Source organism: Syngnathus scovelli, chromosome 3 (genome assembly GCF_024217435.2).
Source record: "Syngnathus scovelli strain Florida chromosome 3, RoL_Ssco_1.2, whole genome shotgun sequence".
Taxonomy (NCBI): domain Eukaryota; kingdom Metazoa; phylum Chordata; class Actinopteri; order Syngnathiformes; family Syngnathidae; genus Syngnathus; species Syngnathus scovelli.
In genome coordinates this window covers 11,331,099-11,343,462 of record NC_090849.1, presented here as the reverse complement: position 1 = coordinate 11,343,462, position 12,364 = coordinate 11,331,099, and the positions used below count along the sequence as shown (strand labels likewise).

Below are 12,364 nucleotides of genomic sequence, written 5' to 3'. Positions count from 1 at the left end.
GTTATTTAAAGTTTACTTTTCCTCCCATAAAAGTATACTGTTGAAAAGCCAGTATTTGTGATACACAACAAATAAAAAAAAAAAAAAGTAGACAACCAAGGTAAACAATGGGACCTATAACGACCTAACATCCATTTTCCGTTCAGGTTTCCCAGCAGTCATGGGCTGCATCCCATACTGGTTGCAATAATAAGTTGAATAGGTTAAGTATAGTACCCGGTTATTCACTGGCAGGCCAAAGTGGTATGTATGTTTTACTTTTGTATTCAATGTGTACGTTTTGTAAATGTAAGTTTATATACGTGTTTGTCTCACCAGTTCTACGGTGTGGCTGTGATGTCAAAGTATTAGGCACGGGCAGAACATGCAAACTCCACACAGGGAGGGCCGGAGGTGAAATTGAACCCACAACCGCTGAACTGTGAGGCGGACATGCTGACCAGTGCTACCTGACCTTTAAAGTGTACATTCCAATTGAAAAACAAACCGAAACTTTTAAGGGAGGGTACAAGTTGCATATATAGACTAACAAACTAAGTTGCGGCACTTTTTTTTACAGCGGTCGGTCTTTTGGGGCAGGGTTATGTATCAGTGTAACACTTCTTGATGTTGTAATACTTACCCAGTCTTTTTTTTTTTTTTTTTTGCCGTACAGAGCCATCCTCAACTCACACCACAAATGTTCAATCAGATTTAGGTATGGACTGGAAACGGCACTTACTAAAATCTTCTGATAGAGTCATTATTTTGTTACTCTGGATGTGTGCTTTGTGTTAAATCCCTCACAATGTTTAACTTTGTGGCAGAAGCCTGATAACCTCCTTTTTTTTTTCTTAAATAAATTATTGAAGCAGCTTTGACTGTTCACACTTCCAGCATGTATGCTTCGTTTCTCTCACCCAATTGTGGTGCATGCGAAGGAAAAAGTGATGGTGGCAATCAATAGTACATGCCAGTCAACCCTAAAAACTTTACTACTTAATCACTTGAAAATGAACACAATGCATACATATTTTCTCATCATCTACCAGTATTGTGTAGCTAAAGCTTTCTTAACTCGAAACTAACAAACTACAATGTACATGCTTTTCGTTTCAAGCACAATCACCCAGATAATCAAAGAGCTGAAAACTGAAAGTTATGCAAGACGGCACTATCACATGTGACTTTTGATCCTTATTTGATGTTTGACCCCTGTACACACCCTGGCACAAGTCGCTCTTCAAAAACATTTCTAATTTAATTCACGTAAACAGATACCGATTTTTTAATTTATTTTTTTACATTTGAATCAATTACAGTATGAACATCTGCCACCAGGAGTCACTGTCATGATGTCCCAAAAACAGTGGCCTCAATATTTAAATAAAAAAAATGATAAATAAATGAAAACACTGCTACGAGTTTGCTGTCAACAGTTTATGCAGGGAGTCATTTGATACCTTACAAAAACTCAGTTAATTGTGTTTAACTCAGAACACAAATCTGCTTTCTACATAAGTGTGGGCAATTGAAACAGGCAGGCCTGTAACAAAAAAATGCTTAAATTAGTCAAATGAGTGTTGGCATTTTTCTTTTCAATGTGGACTGGATGTAACGTAATCGAAATAACTTGTGGAAACAGAAAAGAAGCAGCTATTAATGGTACCATAATCTCTTATCAATGAGTGAGACTGATAGACAGTCCCATAAATACACCTAAGAAAAAGCAGACTTCACCATTCAGGTAAAAAGCTTCTGGACTTTTTATCTTAGTCCACATTCAGGTTGTGCAGTCCCACGGTGTCACTTTCCGCCTATCCAGGCAGGCGTGTGTTATGTTGTACTGTAGTATATGATGAGTCCAACTACGATGAGGGCCACCACAACAGCAACTGCAATTAACACTATTTTCACCTTCTTATTCTTCCATCTTGTTTTTTCCTTCACCTGGTTGGATTTCTTTTCAAAAGTTTTACTCTGGATGAAAACAGAGAGAGGCATAATATGTTACATTTATTTTGCATTTCACCAGGATGCCTCTGGCTAATAAACAAAGACCTATTGCTGGAAGAGTTGGGAAAGCACACAAACCGGGCTTTTGACCAAAAAATTGTGCAACATTTAACCAGAAACAGTCTGACACAATTGAAGGGAAATCTAATGAAAGATGTTCCGACCGGGGATTTTTTTCTTACCCGGCGCAGCAGTTGAAGATGACGATAGGCTGCAGATCAATACGATACCCTCCCCCCCCCCCCCCCCCCTCAAAAACAAATGCATGAATAACAATGCCATTTTTTCAGCCCTAAATCACATTGTACAAACTCCAATCCCTCAACAGCTTGAACCAACAACAGACCCACCCATCCCGGAATCAATTGTTCATCTTGTATATCATACCAATGGCCAATGATTTGATGTATGAGCACAGAAGACAACTGTCAAATTTACTCATATTAGACAAAAATTATAAAACCAAAAATGGACAGAAGGGCCACAACAGATTTGCCTTTACAGACATGCTTAAAGAAATGATTAACTCTTCTAAATTAAAAAGTCTGAAACAGATTAAAGAGCAACTTGAGTTTATCTTAATGTTTTCTTTAAGCTAGAAGTCAATACACAGTTTGAGGTTAATCATCATTGTAACTCGTTCAAAGAACAAAGTTAGCCTTTTGATAAAATCTACTAACTAATAGGCAAGTGCTCTCTTTTATTCTCTTCTGAAGTGCCCTGACCAGTTGGCAAGGAGAGCCACACTATATGTGAGATGGTGCCTCCACATGTGAAACAGCTTTTAATATTTTTGGCTTTGTGACCACAAGAAGTTGTCGAGCCCCAACCCTGGTCGTCATAGTAACAATATCCAGGCTTGTCACTGGCTGACAACTTTATGGAGCAAGCTCTCCAGGCATGAGACAGGGCTACCTTCTCAAATAGGCGAATTACAGGCAGTAAGAAATATGGTGCTTCACACACGTTATCAAGACACATTGTGAACTGATTTTAGTTGTAAAAAAACCCCACAAGTGTTAAGTAAAGTTACTGCAATGCCCTGGTGCTGAGATTATTCTAAAATAATAATACCCGTGAACAAGAGTTATTGGAGCCACTGTAGAGTTGAAGGGGGGTAAGATCCCCAGGAGTCTTTAAGTGTAAAAGCAAATCTACCCCGTCCTATATTGTGACATAACGTCATCTATCATGGTTATGTGGGAATGATGTGACCCTCACTTTGACCCCCGGACAAACACCGGCCTCATGGCATGTCCTGCACTCGCTCGGTTATACCCAGGGAGACCCGCTCACTTCATTCATCTCAACAAAAGGAAATACCTCTCCAAAAATAGCACCATAAAGCACAATCAGGATGTAAATTGTACATTTGTTTTCCCTCTCTTGCTCCACCTAAGGTGTATTTATAAACAATCAATTTGACATGTCCCTTTTTGGATCCCTGTCACTAACCAATAGGATTCCACACATGAAAAGTGGAATCAAAATAAATAGTGGCGACCTTTGGGAACACAGCCTGCCAACCTTTCTTAGCAGCTCATCAGCTCTGTCCTCCAGGTCACCCAATTTTCCAGATCGCTCTTCCGCTTTGTTCAAATTGTCCAGCATGATGCCCTTCACCTCCTCCGCATCCTCCTGGGCCTGCTGCAATCGGCTTTTCCCATTCTGTTTTGCAAACACACAATGTGGGCGATAGAGACACACAGCAGGTTAGTCTTCTTGACAAATAACACTGCAACACGGAACATGAACATTTTAAAGTCAAAGTCAAAGTCAAAGTCTCCTTTATTGTCAATAGCTCCGCATGTCAAGACACACAAAGCGATCGAAATTACGTTTCTCACTATCCCAGGGTAACAAGACAGAGTTCACAACGCACATACAAGTAAACAACACAGGAAAAATAAAACAAGAAGATGAACAATAAGAGTGATAGCACGCTAGCCGCTCCCGATCCACAGCAGAGTCCGGAAAGATGACAGTCAACCAGGCCACTGTGAACACGAGCACACAGCAGGCACGCACTGTCCGGTTCGTGGATCTTATCAGGCGAACGCAACCCATCTTGTCGTCCCGCGAACGAACGTACGCCAGTAGAATGGAAGGCACGGCTGGGCGAGGTGGGGTGGCCGCAAGCCTGGCCCGATGTCTCCGCGCTGGCCCCTCTCCCGCTGCCTCGCAGACCCGCTGCCGACGCATCCCAACAATGCTCCAGGACGGAGCAGTCCGAGCTCACGACGCAGACCAACCGGGGGAGGAAGAGCAGGCCAGTCCGGCGTCGCTCCATGACGAAGCAGTCCGAGCGCCCTTAATCTCTCCGCACCAAAGTCCAGAACGCCATAAAACCCACTTCCGCCGATGTTGAGCAGAACATGCCCGCCGCACTAGTAGCACGACGTATCACACGAGACGAACATACACAAAACTGCCGGACAAACACTCAGTAAACACTCACAAAACACCGAACGGGACAGAGAGTGGCCGCTGCGTGTGCACGCGCCGCCATCTTGCCAACCTTTATTAATGAAATAGAGAAATTATTATATATATATATAAAATAATTTCCCTATAATCATTGGAAATTCAATTAATTAATGACACCTTTGATTTATTTAATTAAATTGAATCATTGACTTTTATTTTAATTAAATAAATCAAAGGTGTCATTAATTAAATTGAATCATTGACCCCCTCCGCGAGTCGTCACCTTATCGTGGTGGAGGGGTTTGCGTGCCCCTATGATCCTAGGAGCCATGTTGTCGGGGGCTTCATGCCCCTGGTAGGGTCACCCATGGCAAACGGGTCCTAGGTGAGGGGCCAGACAAAGCACGGCTCACAAGCCCCTTATGATGAGTAACATAAATGGACTTAGTTTTCCCTCGCCCGGACGCGGGTCACCGGGGCCTCCCTCTGGAGCCAGGCCTGGAGGCGGGGCTCGAAGGCGAGCGTCTGGTGGCCGGGCCTTCGCCCATGGGGCCCGGCCGGGCATAGCCCGAAATGGAAACGTGGGTCCCCCTTCCCATGGGCTCACCACCTGTGGGAGGGGCCGAAGGGGTCGGGTGCAATGTGAGCTGGGCGGCAGCCAAAGGCGGGGACCTTGGCGGTCTGATCCCCGGCTGCAGAAGCTGGCTCTTGGGACATGGAATGTCACCTCTCTGGCTGGAAAGGAGCCCGAGCTGGTGTGCGAGGCAGAAAGATTCCGACTAGATATAGTCGGACTAGCCTCCACACACAGTTTGGGTTCCGGTACAAGCCCTCTCGAGAGGGGCTGGACTCTCTTCCACTCTGGAGTTGCCCACGGTGAGAGGCGTCGAGCAGGTGTGGGTATACTTATTGCCCCCCGGCTGGGCGCCTGCACATTGGGGTTCACCCCGGTGAACGAGAGGGTAGCCTCCCTCCGCCTTCGGGTGGGGGGACGGGTCCTGACTGTTGTTTGTGTCTATGCACCAAACAGCAGCTCAGAGTACCCACCCTTCTTGGGGTCCCTGGAGGAAGTGCTGGAGAGCGCTCCTTCTGGGGACTCTATCGTTCTACTGGGTGACTTCAATGCTCACGTGGGCAATGACAGTGAGACCTGGAAGGGCGTGATTGGGAGGAACGGCCCCCCTGATCTGAACCCGAGCGGTGTTCTATTGTTGGACTTCTGTGCTCGACACGGATTTTCAATAATGAACACCATGTTCAAACATAAGGGTGTCCATGTGTGCACTTGGCACCAGGACACCCTAGGCCGCAGTTCGATGATCGACTTTGTAGTCGTGTCATCGGATTTGCGGCCGCATGTTTTGGACACTCGGGTGAAGAGAGGGGCGGAGCTGTCAACTGATCACCACCTGGTGGTGGGTTGGCTCCGATGGTGGGGGAAGATGCCGGTCCGACCTGGCAGACCCAAACGCTCTGTGAGGGTCTGCTGGGAACGTCTGGCAGAATCTCCTGTCAGGAAGAGCTTCAACTCCCACCTCCGGCAGAGCTTTTCCCACGTCCCGGGGGAGGCGGGGGACATTGAGTCTGAGTGGACCATGTTCCGCGCCTCCATTGTTGAGGCGGCCGACCGGAGCTGTGGCCGTAAGGTCGTTGGTGCCTGTCGTGGCGGCAACCCCCGAACCCGCTGGTGGACACCGGCGGTAAGGGATGCCGTCAAGCTGAAGAAGGAGTCCTATCGGGCCGTTTTGGCCTGCGGGACTCCGGAGGCAGCTGACAGGTACCGGATGGCCAAGCGGAACGCGGCTTCGGCGGTTGCTGAGGCAAAAACCCGGGCGTGGGAGGAGTTCGGTGAGGCCATGGAGAATGACTTTCGGACGGCTTCGAGGAAATTCTGGTCCACCATCCGGCGTCTCAGGAGGGGGAAGCAGTGCAACGTCAACACTGTTTACAGTGGGGATGGCGTGCTGCTGACCTCGACTCGGGACGTCGTGAGTCGGTGGGGAGAATACTTCGAAGACCTCCTCAATTCCACCTACACGCCTTCCATTGAGGAAGCAGGGCCTAGAGACTCTGAGGCGGATTCTCCAATCTCTGGGGTCGAAGTCACTGAGGTAGTTAAAAAACTCCTCGGTGGCAAGGCCCCGGGGGTGGATGAGATCCGCCCAGAGTTCTTAAAGGCTCTGGATGTTGTGGGGCTGTCATGGCTGACACGCCTCTACAACGTTGCGTGGACATCGGGGACAGTGCCTCTGGATTGGCAGACTGGGGTGGTGGTTCCCCTCTTTAAGAAGGGGGACCGGAGGGTGTGTTCCAATTACAGGGGAATCACACTCCTCAGCCTCCCTGGTAAGGTCTATTCAGGGGTGCTGGAGAGGAGGGTCCGTCGGGAGGTCGAACCTCGGATTCAGGAGGAGCAGTGTGGCTTTCGTCCTGGCCGTGGAACAGTGGACCAGCTCTACACCCTCGGCAGGATCCTCGAGGGTGCATGGGAGTTTGCCCAACCAGTCCACATGTGTTTTGTGGACTTGGAGAAGGCGTTCGACCGTGTCCCTCGGGAGGTTCTGTGGAGGGTGCTTCGGGAGTACGGGGTGCCGAGCCAACTGATAAGGGCGGTTCGGTCCCTGTATCACCGATGCCAGAGTCTGGTCCGCATTTCCGGCAGTAAGTCGGATTCGTTCCCAGTGAGGGTTGGACTCCGCCAAGGCTGCCCTTTGTCACCGATTCTGTTCATAATTTTTATGGACAGAATTTCTAGGCGCAGCCGAGGCGTTGAGGGGGTCCGGTTTGGGGACCTCAGCATCGCGTCTCTGCTTTTTGCAGATGACGTGGTGCTGTTGGCTTCTTCAGGCCGTGATCTCCAGCTCTCGCTGGAACGGTTCGCAGCCGAGTGCGAAGCGGTCGGGATGAGGGTCAGCACCTCCAAATCCGAGTCCATGGTCCTCGATCGGAAAAGGGTGGAATGCCCTCTCCGGATCGGGGATGAGATCCTGCCCCAAGTGGAGGAGTTCAAGTATCTTGGAGTCTTGTTCACGAGTGAGGGGAGGATGGAGCGTGAGATCGACAGGCGGATCGGTGCAGCGTCGGCAGTAATGCGGACCCTGTACCGGTCCGTTGTGGTGAAGAGAGAGCTGAGCCAAAAGGCAAAGCTCTCAATTTACCGGTCGATTTACGCTCCTACCCTCACCTATGGTCACGAGCTATGGGTCGTGACCGAAAGAACGAGATCTCGGATACAAGCGGCCGAAATGAGTTTTCTCCGCAGGATGTCCGGGCTCTCCCTTAGAGATAGGGTGAGAAGCTCGGTCATCCGGGAGAGACTCGGAGTAGAGTCGCTACTCCTCCACGTTGAGAGGAGCCAGATGAGGTGGCTCGGGCATCTTATCAGGATGCCTCCTGGACGCCTCCCTGGGGAGGTGTTCCGGGCATGTCCCACCGGTAGGAGACCCCGGGGACGACCCAGGACGCGCTGGAGAGACTATGTCTCTCAGCTGGCCTGGGAACGCCTTGGGATCCCCCGGGATGAGCTGGATGAAGTGGCTGGGGAGAGGGAAGTCTGGGAGTCCCTCCTGAAGCTGTTGCCCCCGCGACCCGACCCCGGATAAGCGGAAGAAGATGGATGGATGGATGGATGAATCATTGACATTAACCGTTTAATTAATGAGACATCGATCTAATTAATTAATGGCGTATTTAATGGCACATTTGTTTATTTGCTCAATTTATTTAATTCCCTATTTAATTAATCAATGAAACATTTCATGAATTAATGACTTCATGATTTTTAATTAAATATTTCATGGTGTATTTAGTTATTTAATTTTAGCACTTTTGGTTCTCTGTACATGAAGGCTTGAGCCGGGATTCAAAACTTTTGATTGTGAAGCCGTTTTGAAACATCCAGTGTGTGATAAAAAAAAAAAAAGACTTTATTCTTTAACAGTTCAACAATGTACTAGACAATGATATCGCTAAAATAGGCTCCATCCATCTCCAAACCCTTCATGACAGACGGTTTCAGCAAATATATTTCTGAGGAATTCTCTTAGCCGCAATCATAATTCAGATTCAGACTGAGATAACTTTATTTACCCCGTGTTAGGTTTTAAATTAAGTTGAGGTAGAAAATAAGACAGAAATAACTTTCCCATCAACACAAAGGCATGAAGCTGAAATTACGACTGTTGGGCCTTATTAATGTTGATTAAAAAGTAAAGCTTAAAAGGAACTAGTAATGTCATAAAACCAAAATGAAGTCAAATTACTTTTCTCACACCCCTGCACAATGTTAACAACAGGTGAGGGGCTGCTGTGTCTTCCCAAAAACTTGCACTGAAAGTGTAATTAGTACAAGGAACCTTTGACATCTGCATTGTGAGAAAGAGAGGAAGCTGACATCTTAGAAGTTGACAGTGACAGGAAACTAGAGCAGCAAAACAGTTCATAATTCAGTGTCATTTCCTGCAAAAAACCGACGGCACCGGCCAGCACAAGTAAACCTGACGCTTATGACTGTCAGGATGGAGTGAATCCAAGCCCACATGTTGCCATTTTTCCCCATTAGGTTACCGTAGCCAAATGGCGGCAGTAAAAGAACAATAGTCTGTTTTAATTGAAGCTGGCAGCATCTTAACATGGGAACTGCTGCCCATTCCAGTTCGCCTCCTTGCTTCCTTCCTTTCCTTCCTCCCTTGCTCAATTCTGCCAACATTACTACCTGAGATAAGGCTGTGAGTCCAGGGGAAACCACACCCACATCATGTTATTTCATGCCTCTGACGGGAAGGAATGTGACTATCCGAGTGTGACTCGTATTATCAGTATTATAACTTAACAGCATTAAGAATCATTCTTGAATGAAAGCAGAGGTGGCAAAAGTACGCACATGCGACTTAAAGTAGAAGTAAATGGCATTTGTGTAAAAAACAAAGTAGAAAATCGAAAGTAAAAATGAATTTCTGCTGTCAATTATATGCAACAACCAGTTAGATAACTTGCTCCAACTTAATGGTACGCAAAATAGTTTCTCTCTTTTCAAACAGGTCATATACAGAGAAGAAAAAAACATCACAATACACAAGACATAGCTTTGCTAACGTCAACGAGTAACAAAGAAATGCTGAATTAGCCAATGATCACAATTGGGAAAAAAGTTGTAATTTTCTTTTTTTTTTTTTTTTTTTCAGATTAAAGAATTTTTGCATTTGTTGTCACGGATAACTCTTGTCATTGAACACGTCAAACCATTCTCCTCAAAAGGTTATGGTTGGGATCATCTTGCATCATCGTATCTGTTGCCTTGTTCCCAAGATTCCAATCATACAAACGCAAGCAATCAAGAGTTCAACTACAATTGACTTTACCTCTCGCTGTTTACTTTTTTGTTTTCCAACATCGTGTCAGTTGAAAAAAGCAACAAGTCTGTTTTGAGATATGATATACAGATATGATTTCAAATGAGTGACGAGGGGAAAAAAGTAATCAGAAAAAAAAATCTCAAGCCAAGTACAAATGCCAGAAAAAAAAAACATTGAAAGTAAGCACATCAGACTTCGTAAGCCAACTTTTTAACTTTTTCTATCCTTTTAGAACAGTTAATCTCAAAGTGTGGTGTGTGTACCATAAGTGGCTTTCTCCAGTGGTATGAGAAAGAATGACTGATTTAAATACAAATCAAATGTACAACTTTTGAAACATAAAATTCAATCAAATTCATTAGAATGCAGGTATTTGTATTTTTGTTGTTCTTGTGATTGTTGTTTTTAATGTGTCGTTGAGTTTGAGTTAACATCCTTTAACAATGGTTTGTTTTGAAATATTAAATTATATTCATTAAATTTGAATTTAATCATGACAACACTGTTGAGATGATTGTTATTGTTGTTTTTAATGTGTCATCCTTTAACAACGGTTTGTTTTAAAATATTGGATTATATTCCTTAAATTTGAATTTAATCATTACTGCAGCATTTAGACGATTGCTATTGTTTTTAACATGTCGAGTTATATTTAACATCCTTTAACAACGGGTTGTTTTAAAATATTAAATTACTAATTAAATTTGAATTTAATCATAACAGCACTGTTTAGATGACGAGCACTTAGGCCTACTACGTTACTGTATGTGTGATCACTATTATGACACTTGAAGGTGACGATTGGTGTAAAAATGCTTGAGAACTAACTATTTTAAGATTAGAAATACAAAACGAACACTTACAGTGAATCTTGAAGTCCTCCCTTTTTAATGAGTTTAAATACCAAACGATGACGCTATTGTTAAAAAAGAAGTTTAACTTTTTTTTAATTTATGTTACTCTTAATAGATTAAGATCAAGATGAACAGTCATCGAAGGGACTTGGGAAGCCTTTCAGTTTTTCCCCAACAAACGGAAGTGTCCTTGGCGTGAGACGACAGGTACAGCAACCTGTAAACGACTGACAGCCACTCACCATTTCGTCTGTGCGTGGTGGTTGGGGCGATGCGGCAGCTCTCACCGGATCCACTGCATTTATTGCTCGCGAGGAGCTTTATAACAGCCCTGGGAACAGGAAGTAACGCACAAAACTCGCGTTTTACGAAGACCGCGCGACTTCCCCTTCCCTCTGCTCAACTTTCTTTCGGAGGTCTGCCTACTTAACTTTGTGCGGGCAGCAGTCCTTGCTGACACTCGAGATGTTTGACAGATGCATTCATATAACCTCGGAAGTTTGGAAATTCTCATGCGATAGGCCTAACACTCAAAAGAGGTTGGTCGTTCCTTTGTTTGTTTTGTTTTTGTAATTTAACATTTTTTTCCGTGACATAAATATAGAAGTACCTATAATTAGGTAGGAGGAATGACGATTTTATTTTGTGATACGACTGAAGATAGGTGAAATAGCTAAAGGTAGTTTAAATGAGGGTCTGTTCAAGATGGCTACCACTGGGTAAGACTTATTTTCAAACAGTCTTTCATAATCTACTGCGGATTTATGGATTCTGAAAACAACCTATAAACAGCCTGACGAACCTGCCAGAGAAAACTGCGCGTCTACCACCATGAAGCCAAAGACAATGTTGACTTCAATATTTCCAGGGGTACTTAAACGCATCAGTGAAAAGTCTGACATTCCTTCAGCAGACAGGCCTGGAGGTCAGATATAGACCACTTTATGATTTTTATGGTCCACCAAAGAAAGTGTGTCTACTCCATGTTTCGTCCTATTTTTTATTTTTTTGGTAGACTATATGTTTCAAAAACCTTTTACAAGTATTGTGATTAATTACTCCTTCAAATCCTTTCTTATTTTCAAATCCCAATATTTTCCATAACTTCTGCACATACAAATGGTAAAAATAATAGAAATGTGTTATAGTAGTTGATTAGGCCCTATATAGCAAAATGTTTTTTAGTTTCAAAGTTATTTGTGACATTCATTGCTCAATTATTAAGGGTCTTCTGTCCACCATGAAATACATCCATTTTCTGAACCCCTTAGTCCCCACGGGGGTCGCGGGCGTGCTGGAGCCTATCCCCGCCGTCATCGGGCAGTAGGCGGGGGACACCCTGAACCGGTTGCCAGCCAATCGCAGGGCACACAGAGACAAACAACCATTTGCACTCGCGCTTAGGGACAATTTGGAGTCTTCAATCGGCCTACCAAGCATGTCTTTGAGATGTGGGAGGACACCGGAGTGCCCAGAGAAAACCCACGCGGGTCCGGGGAGAACATGCAAACTCCACACAGGGAGGGCCGGAGGTGGAATCGAACCCGCACCCTCCTAACTGTGAGACGGATGTGCTACCCAGTGCGTCACTGAGCCGCCACATGAAATACAGTTTTGCATAATTCTTTCATATGGCTGAGAATTTATCGAGGGGGATAACTCATGAAACATTGAAAACTTGAGTGCATACGATACTGTATGTTTGCATTATATAGGCTACGTGCATTTTTCAAA

General features: G+C 45.0%; 1 protein-coding gene and 1 long non-coding RNA gene across 2 annotated transcripts; one reads left to right on the top strand and one right to left on the bottom strand.

Moving 5' to 3' along the window:
• The first annotated feature begins 8 nt into the window (after nt 1–8).
• Nucleotides 9–660, top strand: LOC125965849 (uncharacterized). Its single transcript, XR_007479989.2, has 2 exons — nt 9–243; nt 319–660. It is a non-coding gene; the product is annotated as an uncharacterized lncRNA (long non-coding RNA).
• Nucleotides 661–1,404: 744 nt separating this feature from the next.
• Nucleotides 1,405–11,082, bottom strand: vamp5 (vesicle-associated membrane protein 5). Its single transcript, XM_049716697.2, has 3 exons — nt 10,873–11,082; nt 3,523–3,663; nt 1,405–1,959 (listed from the first exon to the last, which is right to left on the bottom strand). Exons 1-3 carry the CDS (start codon nt 10,873–10,875, stop codon nt 1,816–1,818), a joined length of 288 nt encoding a protein of 95 aa, XP_049572654.1. The 5' UTR covers nt 10,876–11,082; the 3' UTR covers nt 1,405–1,815.
• Between the last annotated feature and the right edge of the window lie 1,282 nt (nt 11,083–12,364).

Bases quoted from the DNA above. Each gene is read 5' to 3' on its own strand.
- vamp5 (XM_049716697.2), bottom strand. The intron at 1,960-3,522 runs GTTGGCAGGCTG...GTTTTCATCCAG, and splicing joins CTGATGAGCTGCTAAGAAAG to AGTAAAACTTTTGAAAAGAA.